The sequence below is a fragment of the Cannabis sativa genome, chromosome 4, assembly GCF_029168945.1.
Source record: "Cannabis sativa cultivar Pink pepper isolate KNU-18-1 chromosome 4, ASM2916894v1, whole genome shotgun sequence".
Lineage (NCBI taxonomy): Eukaryota > Viridiplantae > Streptophyta > Magnoliopsida > Rosales > Cannabaceae > Cannabis > Cannabis sativa.
In genome coordinates this window covers 8,084,887-8,100,391 of record NC_083604.1, presented here as the reverse complement: position 1 = coordinate 8,100,391, position 15,505 = coordinate 8,084,887, and the positions used below count along the sequence as shown (strand labels likewise).

General features: G+C 33.4%; 3 protein-coding genes across 5 annotated transcripts; 2 read left to right on the top strand and 1 right to left on the bottom strand.

Moving 5' to 3' along the window:
* Positions 1-5,785: 5,785 nt before the first annotated feature.
* LOC115715203 (uncharacterized) lies at positions 5,786-7,574 on the top strand. 3 transcript variants are annotated; one of them, XM_030644045.2, is made up of 2 exons: positions 5,786-6,159; positions 6,545-7,574. In XM_030644045.2, exons 1-2 carry the CDS (start codon positions 6,021-6,023, stop codon positions 7,489-7,491), a joined length of 1,086 nt encoding a protein of 361 aa, XP_030499905.2. In that variant the 5' UTR covers positions 5,786-6,020; the 3' UTR covers positions 7,492-7,574. The 3 variants fall into 3 exon arrangements, with proteins under 3 accessions (XP_030499905.2, XP_030499907.2, XP_030499906.2); XM_030644047.2 differs by having other exon boundaries at positions 6,019-6,159; positions 6,561-7,574; XM_030644046.2 differs by having other exon boundaries at positions 6,027-6,168.
* Positions 7,575-7,589: 15 nt separating this feature from the next.
* LOC115712259 (uncharacterized) lies at positions 7,590-8,352 on the top strand. Its single transcript, XM_030640514.2, has one exon. It carries the CDS (start codon positions 7,975-7,977, stop codon positions 8,143-8,145), a length of 171 nt encoding a protein of 56 aa, XP_030496374.1. The 5' UTR covers positions 7,590-7,974; the 3' UTR covers positions 8,146-8,352.
* Positions 8,353-9,427: 1,075 nt separating this feature from the next.
* On the bottom strand, positions 9,428-13,149 carry LOC115712811 (F-box protein SKIP14). The gene is made up of 2 exons (XM_030641189.2): positions 11,383-13,149; positions 9,428-10,892 (listed from the first exon to the last, which is right to left on the bottom strand). The coding sequence occupies exons 1-2, from the start codon at positions 12,304-12,306 to the stop codon at positions 10,341-10,343; spliced, it is 1,476 nt and encodes a 491-aa protein (XP_030497049.2). The 5' UTR covers positions 12,307-13,149; the 3' UTR covers positions 9,428-10,340.
* Positions 13,150-15,505: the final 2,356 nt, after the last annotated feature.

The following is a 15,505-nucleotide window of genomic DNA, read 5'->3' as shown; positions in this document are numbered from 1 at the left end:
ACAGACTGGGCCATAGCTCTATATTCTGATTCAGCACTGGATCTAGATACAACATTTTGTTTCTTACTCTTCCAAGAGACCAGATTGCCCCCAACAAATACACAATATCCTGAAGTGTATCGTCTATCTACCTTGGAGCCTGCCCAATCTGCATCAGAAAAACACTCAATCTGGGTATGTCCATGATCCTTATAAACTATACCTCGTCCTGGTGCTCCTTTCAAGTAACATAAAATTTGCTCTAATGCTGCCCAATGATGAATTGTTGGAGAAGACATGAACTGACTGATAACACTAACCGGGAATGCAATATCTGGACGAGTCACAGTTAAATAATTCAACTTTCCAACTAACCTGAGATATTTCTCAGGATCTTCAAATGGTTTCCCATCACGTGTAAGATGCACAGCTGGATTCATTGGAGCATTACAAGGTTTTGCTCCCAATTTTCCCGTCTCGCTAGCAAATCAAGTACATACTTTCTTTGAGACAGAAAAATACCTTGTTTACTCCAAGTAACATCAATCCCCAAGAAATACTTGAGCTCCCCTAAATCTTTCGTGTTAAACTGGGTGTGAATGAAAGACTTAAGGGATGAGATGCCTTCAGTATCATTTCCAGTAATAACGATGTCATCAACATACACCACTAACAAAATGATACCAACAGTTGATCTTTTATAAAACACAGAATGATCTGACTTACTTTTTAACAAACTAAACTTCTCAACAGCCTGACTAAATTTACCAAACCAAGCACGAGGGCTTTGTTTCAATCCATATAAAGATTTGCGAAGATGACAAACTCGCCCTAACTCCCCCTGAGCAACAAACCCAGGAGGTTGCTCCATATATACTTCTTCCTCAAGATCTCCATGAAGAAAAGCATTTCTAATATCAAGCTGATGCAAAGGCCAATGATGAGTAGCCGCCATGGAAATGAACAGTCGAACAGATGTGAGTTTAGCAACAGGAGAAAAAGTATCACAATAGTCCACTCCATAGGTTTGAGCATAACCCTTGGCAACAAGACGGGCCTTTAAGCGAGAAACTGTGCGTCCCTGATTGAATTTAACCGTGAACACCCATTTACACCCGATGGCCTATTTTCCGGAAGGTAAATCAACCAAGACCCAAGTACCGTTCGCAACCAAAGCATTCATCTCTTCTATCATTGCAACAAGCCAACCAGGATGAGACATTGCTTCTCGAACAGTTTTAGGAATAGTGATATAATCAAGAGAAGCAATAAAAGAACAAGAAGAAGAGGAGAGATGATTATAAGACACAAAAGAAGTAATAGGAAAAGTACATTGGTGTTTACCTTTACGTAGTGCAATGGGAAGATCATCTGAGATTTTCGGATCTGATGACGAAGATGCAGGTGCAGGACATGAAACAGGAGGTGGAGGAGGGGGGCGCCTGGTGTACACTATAGGAGGCCGAGGGAGTGGTGGAGGTGGTAGAGGTGGTGGAGGTGGTGGAGGTGTAGACATTGTGGGGGTGACGACCGAAGCAGGGGAAGGAACAAGAGACCCGCCAGAACATGTATCAGGCGCATAGGATGTGACAGAATAAACCAACAAATCATCTGTTAACTCAAACTTTTCGATCTCCTTGTTTTGATGATTAGCAAATATTTGATTATTATTTGTTACTAATGATTTATTGATTTTGTAGCAAATTTAAAAGAGAAAATAAATATTTTGGTATTTTTACCAAACTTTTAAAAGCAACACTAAATGGACTCAACAAGCATGTCAAGAGCAAAAGATTCATCAAGGGATCAACAACTCAAGACCCTATTCAAAAGAGGTCTTCAAAATCCCAAAGTCAAAAAGTCAACCCGAAAGTCAAAGTCAAAGTCAAAGTCAAGGTCAACTCTCGGGAAAAATCAACTTGGGATCAAAAACATGCAAATCAAGCTAGGAGGCTCTTCTACATCAAGACTACTCAAAATTAAAAGGTATAAATCTACTTTAGTCTTGTTAAAGTGATTTGCATAGCACACTAAGTTTTTATAAATTTGAATTTTGGCCCATTCACTAACTTGTGCAACAAGTTTTCTCACACGATAGTTCAAAAAATTTTTTGATTGAATTTCTAAATTACATTTTGTTTAACTAAGAGAACAAAGTTGGAATTTCTGAAATCGGATAATCGAGTAAGAAGTTATGCGCGTTTAAGTCCCGAAAAATGACACTTTTGCCATCGGTCGGTCATCGAATTCGATGGCAACCGAATTCCGGTTGCAATCAATCCGGAATTCCGGTTCCCATCCGAATTCGGTTCATGGCTGACCCCACCTCGGGAAAACGAAGCATTTATAAACTACTAGTTTTTTATCAAACTCTATATAAACTCGATTTTTCTTTCAAAAAAGCAGTTGGTTGAGCATTTATTACATATATCTAACCTATCTAAGTGAGATTAAGGAGCTTCTAAGTTTGAAATCCAAACCAACACTTTTCACACACTTTGAGCCAAAATTTGATTTTATTCATCTTAAGTGTGCTTGCTTTTCACTCTAGGTTTCCATTGTATCATCATATTTCTAGAGTGATTTTAGCTTGTATATCAAACACATTTCCATATTGTGATTGAGGTGAGGTTGGCACCGGTTTTGTAAACAACCCGGAAATAGTGAGATTGGCACTTTAACAATCCGAGAAAGAGGTTAATAGTCCTCGGGGTGCGAAACTATTGTAAGAGGTTTGGAAATACCTTGGTGAAAATTTCCCGGTTGTAAGGGTTAGTCAAGCCCGTTAACTTGGCTCGATATTGGAACTCAAAGCTAGGTCCATAGCTTTGAAGACCAAGGACGTAGGTGGCATAGTTCTACCGAACCTTGTAAAAATCGAGAGTTTGCATTTTCTAATCCTTAAACTCTTTACTTTACAAGTTTAATTATTTGTCTTAATATATTGCTTGCCATACTACTTGCTTTTACTTGATTAATTGACTAATTGCATAATTTTGTGTTAAAAGTTTTAATTTTCCGAAATTAGTTTAAATTTCCAATTCACCCCCCCTCTTGGAAACATATCTTGGGCTAACATCATCATCCTCCCCCTGACTAGTAGAAGTAGTGGAAGATGAAAAATAAGGTGTTTCCTGATACCTTGAGAACTTGGCAAATTCATCAGCAGAAATAAGGACCGATTTGTCAGATGCATCACTAGTGCTGGCAATATTGGCAGAGTGTTGTGGCCTGGTTTCTTACAATAATTGCACATGATGCTCCCAGAATTTGGTGTGCGGTTATCAGGTCCTTGTGAATTACCTCCTTTAAATCCACTTGGAGTAGAGTTTCTTTCCGGTGCAGAATTATTACGACTCACCAAGGCGCTATTAAGAGGAGTTGAGGAGGTAGTCTCTGTGCGAAGAACACGAGTAAACACATCTTGTAAAGAGGAGACATCAGAACCAGAGAGAACTTGTGACTTTGCAGAGTCAAATTCATATGAGAGTCATGCAAGAAAACTCATAATAGCCATCTGTTCTCGTTAGCGCTGTTGAACTTTTACATCAGGACTAAAGGGTAATAACACATTAAGTTCTTCATACGTTTTCTTGAAAGCCATAAAATAATTCATAAGAGACTTATCTTGTTTCTCCGCGCGATAAAAAGCTTTGCAAACATCATATATGCGAGATATGTTGTCTTTGCCAGAATACAAAAACTCCAAGTAACCCATTAGTTCTTTAACCAATTCACAATGATTAATCAAACTAATTACCTCATTATCGATAGAATTTCGAATTTGAAGGAACAAGCGAGCATCCTCACGGAGCCATATTTTCCTTGAATCGTTTGTTTCTTCCGGAGGATCGTTAGTCAAGTGATCATCTTTGTCAATACTCCTCAAATACAGTCGAATCGTCTTACTCCATTCCAAATAATTCGAACCAATCAACTTATGGTCCGTGATTTTAGACATCACGGGAACAACATCAGAAACAACAACTGATTTTGAATCTGATCTTATCTCTGCCATAATCTCAAAAGCAAACACAAAGGACAGAGAAAAAGAACAAAAGAACACCAAAGAATTAACACCCAAAAACGAAGAAGACAAACAAATACCGAATTACAACCTAGAACAGATGTCAGTGGGCTTAGAAGAACCCAGTAAAGAATCGGCAAAAGAACGTCGTCGAAGGCGCCGTCACCTGTGCCTCCACGCGCCGGCGCGTGAGCCCCACGCGCAGAAACTTCAGGCGGCACGTGAGCCCCACGCGTGAGGAATCCGACGACCGGACTTTGGGGTTTCGTAGATCGGCGGCTGGGCAACACGGCTGAGTGGGCGGTGAGAATAAATTCGCACTCCAAATCGAGTTTTCGAAAAACAACCCTAAACTCAAACCCTAATTTTTGTTTTTTGTTTTTTTTTTTTTTTTAAGAACCCTAATTTTGAATCACAACGCTCTGATACCATGTAGAAAATAGTGATTCGAATTGTGTATCGATTTCATAGAATAATACATATTTATATACAAAGCTAGGAGACTAAATATCTACTAAATATCTAATTCTTTTACAGCTAATATACATCTAATATGTAACAGGGATCAATTCCAAAAAATATTGAGATATAAATATGAAAAGAACCGGTTCTATAACAAAATAAATAAACATAAAGAATAACACACAATAACTTAAATATAATATAAAGAAACTAATTATATTTATCAACTAGTTAAAAATTTGAAACAAAAAAATTAGTTCCGTAAAGCAGCTAGGATAAAAACTCACACACAAAAACCAGTTAAGTAAAATAATTCAAACAAAAACACCCATTCAACATGCTTCAACCCACCAAATAATTACACACATACCATATTTTCTCCAAAAATACTCACTCATGATGTTATATAACCAGTTCTATTTTAGTTATAACCGGTTTGAGTTATTTCGTGTTATTTATTTTTATTCATTATAACATTGTTATAAAACTAGTTCTATTTTAATTATAACTGATTTGAGTTATTTTGTGTTATTTATTTTTATTCATTATGTTACAGAACCGGATATATTTCAATTATAACCGGTTTGAGTTATTTTGTGTTATTTATTTTTATTCATTATGTTATAAAATCGGTTCTATTTTTGTTTATATCTGAGATATCTACTTCTGGTAACTTTTTCAGTGACTTTGTTTGACGACTGTGATTTTTTCGGTGACTTTTCCAGTGTTAGTGAGTTTTCCAGTAAAACTTATTATTATTTTACAAATATATAATTTTTATCTTTTTTTTAAAAAAAAAATATAGCATAAAAAATCTCATATAAATGTAAAAAAAATAAAAAAAACATATAGCCTTATAGTATTATTTATTTATGCCATAAAAAAGTAAACTCTTATAATTTTCAATTCCTACTATTGTATATGTACTTTTGAAAAGAAATTAGTAGTATCTTGATCGATCAAGGAAATTACACTCTATACACTTTTAGTATTGTCTTCTTTTATTTTTATCATCTTTTTTAAAGTCTATTATTTTCACTTCTTTCTTTAAATATTATACCAATTTCGCCCATGTCACTTCAAGATACTCTCTATGTGACTCTCTTATGTCAGGGTATTTTGGGTACAATACATATAAATAGAAGTATGTTTCAATTAAATATAAAATTAGAGGTAAATTTAATTAATTGATTAATAAAAGTGGTATTTTTCAACTTACCCAATCTTGATCTTGGTCCTAGCCCACATCAAAGCTTGAATCGGGCCCAAATGTATTCTTAAGAATTGAAACGACGTCGTACACTGCGTTTGTTTTTGTGTCTTAGAAACGAATTCGTCGGGTTGTTGTCTTCTTCTCCTACTCTAGTTTTCGTTTTTTGCAGAATATCTAATACTGAATCCATTTATCGAACAAATGGAAGCCCATAAACCCTAGACCACAACTATCGTCCTTTAACCAACCCCACCTTGAGCTACCCTCCTACTCTATTTTCATGAAGAGGCCTGTGATTTCATAAGCCATTTTTTCTTATCTTCATTTCTTCTTCTGCCAATGAAGGTCACCATTAGAGCCTCTTCCTCTCTGTACCAAGTTCCCCTTTGCTTTATCAATGGAGGAGCCTCTTCTATTCTGAGAAATACCTCAAACCCACCAGCTGTTTCCTTCAGCTCTACAACTCACTCATTCTCAGGTACATAAAGTAAATACCTTTCCTGTAATTTTTTACATTATTTTTCATGTAGCTTGATAATAGTACTTCAGGAATAACTAATTTTTATTAGCTTTGATGTTTTTTTTTTTTGGTGGGGGTGATGGGTTCATTAAGCTTATCGATGAATTTTCTATCTTTTGAGTATATGACAAATAAAAAGTATTTCTTTTTTTCTATATCCAAAATGATGTTTTTTGCTTTCTTGGCAATATACCATTCTAGTAATTTGAAGTTTGTATTGAAACCAACTTAGTATGTGTTGTTTAATTAAAGCTATTTTAGTACTTTGTATGTGATAAATTCATATTCCTTGTTTTTTTTTGGTTCAAAATATCCAAATTCTTACTGTAAGCTTTTCAAGCAGTTTGTGGCTTTTGCAGAATGATTCCACTTAATAAAGTTGCAAGTAACAGAGATGTGTTATTGGCAATGTGCAACTCCTGTGTAACTAGATTCCATGGCACTCAAAGTAAAGCCAAAGCTTCAACTTTTCCTAGTAGAAAGTCTCATTGTAGAAACTCAAGAACCTTAACCTCACTAGCATTGGCTGCACATGTTTCACCATCCGACACGCCTCAACGTTCTGAGGAGTGGTTTGCCCTTCGTAAGGACAAGCTAACCACAAGCACTTTCAGCACTGCATTGGGTTTTTGGAAAGGACAGCGTCGAATGGAGCTTTGGCGCGAGAAGGTGTTTGCATCAGAGGTCAAAATCATACAAGGTGCACAAAGATTTGCTATGGATTGGGGTGTTCTCAATGAAGCAGAAGCTATAGAAAGGTACAAAAGCATTACAGGCCGGGAAGTTGATTCGCTAGGATTTGCTGTTCATGCTGAGGAGCGATACAATTGGGTTGGCGCCTCTCCTGATGGTGTTATTGGATGCTTTCCGGAGGGTGGAATTCTGGAAGTGAAGTGTCCTTATAACAAGGGTAAGCCTGAGTTGGGATTGCCTTGGTCTAAAATGCCATTTTATTACATGCCTCAGGTGCAGGGTCAAATGGAGATTATGGATAGAGATTGGCTTGACTTGTACTGTTGGACACCAAATGGAAGTACAATATTTCGGGTTTGTAGGGACCGTAGTTATTGGGAGCTAATACATGGGATTTTGAGGGAGTTTTGGTGGGAAAATGTAGTTCCAGCTAGGGAGGTTCTCTTGCTGGGCAGTGAAGAAGAGGCTGAGTCTTATAAACCTAGTTCAACACACACAAAAACAGGGCTTGTGATCCACAAAAGCATAAAGTTAGCTGATGAGTCAAAGTTATTGTGTAGAGAAATAGCTGGGCATGTAGAATTTTATGGATTGTAAAACACTATATGTGCCTTCCCATGTTGTATTTTCTTCATTTGATCATTGAATTATATAGAAATTGATTTACTTGATTAGTCATATATTTTGAGTTTCAAAGCTTCCTTTTCTTTTTATGGTGTCCACACACACATTTATAATAATTAGTGTAAATATATATTTTTTAACTAATAGTTTAGTTTTGGTGTGTTATTTTTGGTTGGGCATGAATAAAAGGACTCAGTCAACTATTATGAAACAATTTTATTGTTTTTGTGTTCCAAAATAAGCATTGGCCAAATTAAGATTATTCAAATTATAGTAGAGAGAAATGGAGGGTTTAAAACAAGCAAATGAATAGGAATGACAAAATTCTAAAAAATGACTATCCAACTAACCTTTTCTTTACCCAACTTGTTTCTCCAATCATACACATCAAAATGATTAGAACCTAACTAACACATTGATTAAAAAAAATTGCGTATAGAAAAAAGAAGAGTAATAATGGATTCTGGGTTGTCATGGGCTGATCAATGGGATTACAATTCTGATCCTCTTCCGGTATCAAAAGAAGATGAAAAGAAGAAGAAAAAGGATGAATCTAAGAGCAAGTTGAAGAAATCACTTTTGAAATTCAAATGGATGAAAGAACTATGCAAGAAATCTCAAAAGTAACCATCCACCAAATGAAATTGAGATACCTCTTTTTTTTTTCTTTTTGGGTGTTGTATTCATGTATATGATGTTGTAATTAAATTTGCAAATCCAAAATAGCGAGACAATAAAATTTGTGCCAAAGGTGATCATCAATGCTGTGGTTTTCTTCTTCAAGAGTACTTAGTTTTTTCATATATACACATTTTTTATAGTTTATTACATTCATACATATCGGAGTACTATGGTGGCACAATTATTGATCACTAAATTGAAATTTGCTTGGTTAATTAGTTCGATAAATGGAATAAACTATAATGATCAAGCTTATATCAACGGTTATAGAAGATATAAAATGTAAATTCAAAATATAAATAATCTTCATGCATCTTAACTAAATACTCCAAACCTTTTCAATATGTGATAAACAACTTCCAAATAAGTTCACAAATGTTTTATTTTTTTATATACACATATATAAATAATTGGCTAATTAGTAATTTTTTTCTCTGAACTTTGACATGTACCAAATTATGCCCTGAATATTTTTTGCCGTTAAAAATTCCTCCCGAACTATTGAGATTGTTAGTACATAAACAATCACTGAAACAGTAAAATTAAATGAAATTAGACAAAAATCCTTAAATCTAACAATCTCAATAGTTTAGGAAAATTTTGAACGGCCAAAAAAATTCAGAAAGCATGATTTGATACGAAAAATTACTAATTAGCCTAAATAATTTTAGGTAGACTATCTCTTATCCTAAACACATTTTTAATTTTAGGCATATAGATTATATATTAATTTTTTTATACGGCTTTGTACAAGATAATTTTAATAGGTATTCTGATTACGAATTATTTACAGTGTTACTTATTCTATTCGAACCGAATTTTTCCTCAAGAGAATAGATGAGATGATTCAGGTGAGATCTAATGTAAATTCAACTTTCTATTCACTAGTGAGATCCGACCAATCCAGGAAAGACCACAACAGCTTCTCTATTTTATTTTCGAAGCCTGCAAATTTATTTTAATTTAATCCAAACCCTAAATTATTTCACTATAAATTATTCAAAAGATATACTGTACCAAAAATAAAAATATCCCAACCTAAAAAGCTATCATACATAAATATATATTACTTTTCATGAATTATTACAACGTACTAATAAATAATAAATGTCCCCTGTTGGTAGATTTTTCTGATCTTAGTTTTTTTGTTTTTTTTTTGGTTTAGTTCGGTTTGTAAAGCATAATATCCACAGAATAGAATAATTGCCAAGAGAGAGAGAGAGAGACAAAAGAGCAATTGAATAGTTTTTACTCATCTCCACATAAAAGCATCTAAAATAATACAAAGAACACTGATAACATGCCATGCATGGCCTGAGTATCAGCGCCTAATGCATAAACCAGAAACAACTGACATCGATAAGAACAAGGGACCAAACAAAGATCCACCAGAAAAAAAAAATTCAACTGACATATTGTGGAAGATAAAAAAAAAAAAGATAAACTATAACAGTTTTACATAAGGACAGAAAATAACATCATATGACATGGATCACTTCACTACCACAAAGACACAAAACTCTCTCTGCCGTCCTTGCCACAAAGTCACATAACATTGCTCCAAGTGTCTGTCTTGAGCATAAAATAAACAGCTGCACAGCTTGATGAAGACAGCAACAATAATCATCAACTCCTCAGCGGCAAAGAAGTTGAATAAAAAAAAGTGAGCTTTTCAATGGAGGGACCAGCATGTAGAGTTGTTGTGTTGATACGTGCACATAATACAATAGAAAAATCATCATTCCACTTTTCCACCTTACAATTCATAAAATAGTCCTCCGAGCATTATAGCACACACTTATGGTAGTCATTGTCACATCCCAATTTGAGACCACCTCGCATGACACTTATAAGCCCAAAAAAACTTATCATCCCCCATTCGACTTCCAATCGTGTCAGACCCAACTAAAGAGACCAACAAACAACCATAAAGATCCTTCAACCACTTCTACATTCTTTTCTACCCCTCTTTTTTATTTTTTCTTCTTCCTACGTTCCTCACTGAATCCACAACCACAAGCAGTCGAAAACAGTCAACTGACTCAATAACGTATCATCTTACATGTTTTTTCGATTGATAAAAAGAGATGGTGTTATCAGATAAGCATGTTACTTTGCAACCATAACCTGTAATGAAGTCTTTAGCCATGAAGATGAACGTTAGAGTTCTTTTCAATGGTAGTAGCAACTGGCTTCGATGCACCAACCATACGATCCTGGTTCTCTGGGCAGTCAGCCGTTAAACAGACTGAGCAAAGCAATTCCAGGCAAAATGTCTCCTCATATTCACTGTCATTAATGCACCTGCCGCACTGAACGCAACGTGCTATGCAAAGTGTGCATGCCCTGCACAACTGTGTAGCATGATCTTTCCCTTGACAAGCCTCCACAGGACAATCATAGACTAGCCTCAGGTTCTCACATCTAGGGCACATTTCTACATCTAAATCATTATCATCGTCACATGATAGATAAAGGTTTTTCCTGTTATAGTAACGTGGTTTCCGGGCACTCTGCTGTATCTGGCCATCAGCTCCCAAAAGTGTCTTCAATTCTTCAAAATGTTTTGGAGTCACACCATAGAGGCCACCAATTCTCAAATGCTTCACACCTTGTGCACCCATTGACTTAAAAGCCCTTAAGCTATTCAAGATGCCCTCGATACTGAGTCTTGTACATCCAGGCACACTTAACTGCCAAATAAAATAAAATTATTTATCAGCACGTCAATGTAAATAAGTCTACATGATACAAATAGCAATCAAGAAGGGTATCCAACACTTGAAGAAAATGAGTACAGGGTCCACAGTGAAAAGAATCAAACGCACAAAAGGTCAGCAGATTCAATGCATATGCCAATGTTATTTGCAAATCACAAGAGACAAGAGAGAAGAAAAAGTTAAAAGATAGGCATTCAACACAAAAGTCCGCAAATTCATAGACACATTTTAGTTGGGGGAATTGCCAATTCCTGGGGATCAAAAATAGAAAGCTTAAAAAAGAAAGGATTTAGCAAAGGAACCTTATAACAGCTTGAGCACAAGGTTGAAAATTCGTATGTTAAGACAATAAATTAAAGTTCTACTAAAATATGATAGACCAGAAAAAGAAAAGAAAAAATCACTATTTGTACACAAGTAAAAAAAAAAATAGCTAAAATTTATAAATAAAAGCTATACTAACCTTAGATAGCTTAGGATTACTTTCAATAACACGTCTCAGACCATCATCAGTAATCCGGGGGCACTCCACCAGGCTCAAAGATTTCAAATTACCTTGAGCCCTGTTAGTTAATTGCAGAAGAACATCATCTGTAATCTTCTCGTTCAAAGGTTGATCTATGTGAATACTCTTCCAAAGAAGGGTGTCACTTCTCACTGTCGAAAGCAGAGTTTTGCATACCCTTTCAACAACAAGTAGATCCCTCAAGCCCAGATAACCAAGGGCAAAATGCAAAGCACTATGAGATCCAACATCTTCACTAGACCATATTACATCCTCAACCCCACACTTGTCAGGTTGCTGGGTTGCAACATCCCAATTTACATTGCCAAAATTCTGAATGCTATCCACAGCGGAAGATGACCCACAATCACTGCTACAAGATGCAGGAGGACCCCCACTCTTCCCATCAAGGCAACCAAACCCATTTGCTATATTAGATGTATGATCAAATGCAGCATTTTGAGGGGATGCCTGGAACTTCATGGCTTTGTTCCAAATAAAATTCAGTTCCGCAAAAAGCTGGTAGCTCCCACCACTTGACCCAACCTCATCCCTTCCGTACCCACCATAGTCCACCTCCAAATCTTCAAGCCAACCAGTGATCGCCGTAAAAGTTGTACTAATGTCCATCCCAAAGGGATCAGAGGGCAGAAGGTCAAGAACATCGTTTGACACAGACTCCTGAGCACCACCCCTCTCAAATCTTTCCCTTCCATAATCAAAGGGATTCTCAATTTCCCTATTCGATAGCCATAAGCTATCTCCATTGTTCTCCGAGATACCTTCCAAGAGGTACCCATTAGAAATCCTAATCGGAGAGACCACTCTATCTTCAGCTAGATGCGCCGGAAAGATTGGTCGATGGGAAAAATTCAAGGCCATTGTATATGGTATACACTCAAATTCTAAATACACAAGCTAGTTTTTTTTTCTTTTCCTTTCTTTCTTTCTTTTTTTTTTCCCTCTAAAAGAATAACGAAGTGAACGAAAAGGGAATTTTCGTGGAAGATCTAACAAGGAAACCCTCAATTTCGGATAGCAAACTAAAACAACGCACCAAAAATTTCACGGAGTTTCTTTTTCTTGTAGAGAAGCTAAACTGAAAAGGAACAAACAAGATAACTAAAAAAAACCCTAATCCAATCTTATCTACACCAAAAGAATCAAAGAATTTAATTTTTTTTCTCACTGTTCACCCAATTTCCTCCCTTTTTTTTTCTTTTCTCTTTTCCTTTCTAAATCTAAACCTAACAGACCTAGGGTTTACAGTAAAAGCCCGAAATGAAAAATGACAAAATGGATCAAAAATAAGGAATTGAAACACAACGGAAAAAACAACCCAAATCGAAATCGAATTGAATAAAACTGATTTACCAGAAAACCCTAAACTTCAGTCGACAGATAGCGCTAGACCAAGAGCCGCTCGGTATTGAATCGTCCCACAATAAGTCAATAACGACAGCAAAGAAGTAATTTTTTTTTATTATTTTTTCATATTATTTTTTATTATTTTCCTGAAATTGAGATTGGCAGAAAAATCTAGGGTTTCTAGATTGAAAGAAGAAGGTGATGTTGTGTGGTATGGTATGGTGTTCCTCTTTCTCCTGAGGGAAATTCGACCTGGAGAGAGGTGAGAGAGACGGTCGATCGAGTTTGGGAGGAGAGAGAAAGAGAAAGAGAAAGAGAGAAGTAAAAATGGTGAGGAAATGGAATATAACGAAAATAGATATAATTTATTAAAATAAATAAATAAATAAATGCAACGGTGAAAATTTGAGTGAGGAGAAATACACGTGGCAGTTTTAGGAAGACTTACTTTGTCCTTTGGTATTAGGATGTGGCGGGAGACCGTATGCTCTTTCCCTCCCTCCCTCCATTCTTTTTGAATTAAAAATTAAATTAAAAATACAAACAAACTACACAAATCTATTTTTATTTTTATTTCTTATAAAAAAAAATGTTTTTTTTCTGTTTTTTTTTTTCATTGATGTTATAGATTTTTTTTTTGAGATATTGTTGTTTTATCTTACTATTATAAAAGTGTCATAATAATGTGATAATTGTAATGACAATTTTCTCCTTGGTGAAATCAATAAAATGTGATAGAAAGACAATTTTGCCATTTGAAAAGTCAAAATATACTCATATCTCTCTTTCTCTCTCTCCCTCTAATTAAACAAGTACTTTCTTTAATATTTTAATAAGCTTAGGTTAATTTGTTTAAACACTCCATATTATTCTGCTAACCAATAAATGTGATAAATATAAATATATACATACAATAATAAATAATAACCATGTATACTAAGATTTATTGTTAATTTATATTATATATTTTTAATCTTCAAAATTATTATGTGAGAGAGATTATTTTTATATGTGTTAACAATATTGATTTTTTTTACTTAATATAATCTAATAATTATTTTTGCTACTATTTATTTAAATTTATTATGGTTTTGAACTAAAATTTTTAAACACATTCTAAATAAACTAAAAATTACATAGTTTGACAAATAGAATTGAACAAATTTATCTCTCTAATTTTTTCTCTTTTAAAAAAATTTATCTCAGTAGTACCCAATTAAATACATATTTTGTTCCAATATGTGTTTTCAAAAGTATAATAATAATAAAAAAAGAGTAATTGTCAGCGTCAAATGTTTAAATTTTTATTTACTTAACATTTTAATTTTTTTTTGTGACAATATTCCTTTAATTTTCGATTGCAAATTTGAGATGTCTGTTAAAATTTTACCATTAAAACTTAGTTAGATTTTCACTGTGAACACTTTTGTATGTGAGATATGTTTTTATTAATTTTGAGATTTTAGTGTCATGTATATACAAGTATACACAATGACAATCTCAGTTAACATTTAAAAGTTTAATTTAACTGGTTCTTCAAATTTATAAATAGAAGTAAAGCTAAAGGAGTGTTGCTACAAAAAAAAAAAAAAAAGAACAAAGAGTTATGTATATAAAACTAAAACATAAGAAAGTTTCGTAGCCAATTACCTTAATGAAAAATTTATATGTTTCCATCAAACAAAGTAAATATAATTATATTAAATATATAATTGAAAAACAATTATTGTAAAAGTATGATTATAAGTACTAATTTTAATATAATAAGTTATCCAAAAACAATCTCTCAAAATATAAGTTATTTTGAATTGGGACAAAGAATAAAATGTGTTATTTAAAAAAAAAAACTAATTATATGTATTGGTAATTTTGCAAGATGGTGAAGTTTGAAATTATGGTAAAAATTAAAGAAAAAATATTTTTTTTAGTGATTGAATCTAATTTGTCACACAACACATAATAAATTTTGGAAAGAATTCTACACGTGACTTGTCACGTGCATGTTTTATCTAGTATTTATAAAATACTACTTATTTCTTATTTAATTAATTTCTTTAGGTAATGTATTTATTAGTTGTTTTTTTAACCTTATAAAAAGTTTTTTTTATTTTTGTTTAATTTTTAATATTATCTCATATATTATTTTTTAATATTTTTATTTTTAATGTTTGGATTGTTCCATTTAAATTTAAGTTGCAATTTAAATTACTCTATTAATTGTTATGTAGATAATTACGTGAATTTTTTATCTTGTGTGTGTCATACCAAAAAACAAAACAAAATTCTCTTTTATGTGTGACATTTTTTAAATTTTTCTTACAACTAAATTATTTAATTTTTTTCATTTATTAGAATTAAATACTCACCCAATTAAAAATATAATATAAATTGATTCTAAATTATTAAAAACTAGAAGTGTATAAAAAAAATTATAGAAACAAATTGTATTAATTTTAAAATAATAAAAAATATAATTTAATAAAATACTTTTAATCAGAAATTTTATAATAACCATAATAGCTAAAAAAACTTTAAACTGATTTTTTTTCTGCTGAAAAATAAAAAACTTTAACTATTAAAAATATTACCTAATTAAAGAAATAAATTATTAAAAAACAATAAAATGAAAAGAAAAAACCTAAACAAATGAAACAACCTATAAGAAAAGAATATTAATACAATGATTACATCTTTCCATGTGTGGAGACGAGAT

Excerpts from the sequence above, each read along its gene's own strand:
- LOC115715203 (XM_030644045.2), top strand. The coding sequence starts at position 6,021 with ATGAAGGTCACCATTAGAGCCTCTTCCTCTCTGTACCAAGTTCCCCTT. Across the intron at positions 6,160-6,544 it reads TACAACTCACTCATTCTCAG|TTTGTGGCTTTTGCAGAATG; the intron begins GTACATAAAGTA and ends CTTTTCAAGCAG.
- LOC115712259 (XM_030640514.2), top strand. The coding sequence starts at position 7,975 with ATGGATTCTGGGTTGTCATGGGCTGATCAATGGGATTACAATTCTGAT.
- LOC115712811 (XM_030641189.2), bottom strand. The coding sequence starts at position 12,306 with ATGGCCTTGAATTTTTCCCATCGACCAATCTTTCCGGCGCATCTAGCT. Across the intron at positions 10,893-11,382 it reads GTAATCCTAAGCTATCTAAG|TTAAGTGTGCCTGGATGTAC; the intron begins GTTAGTATAGCT and ends TTTATTTGGCAG.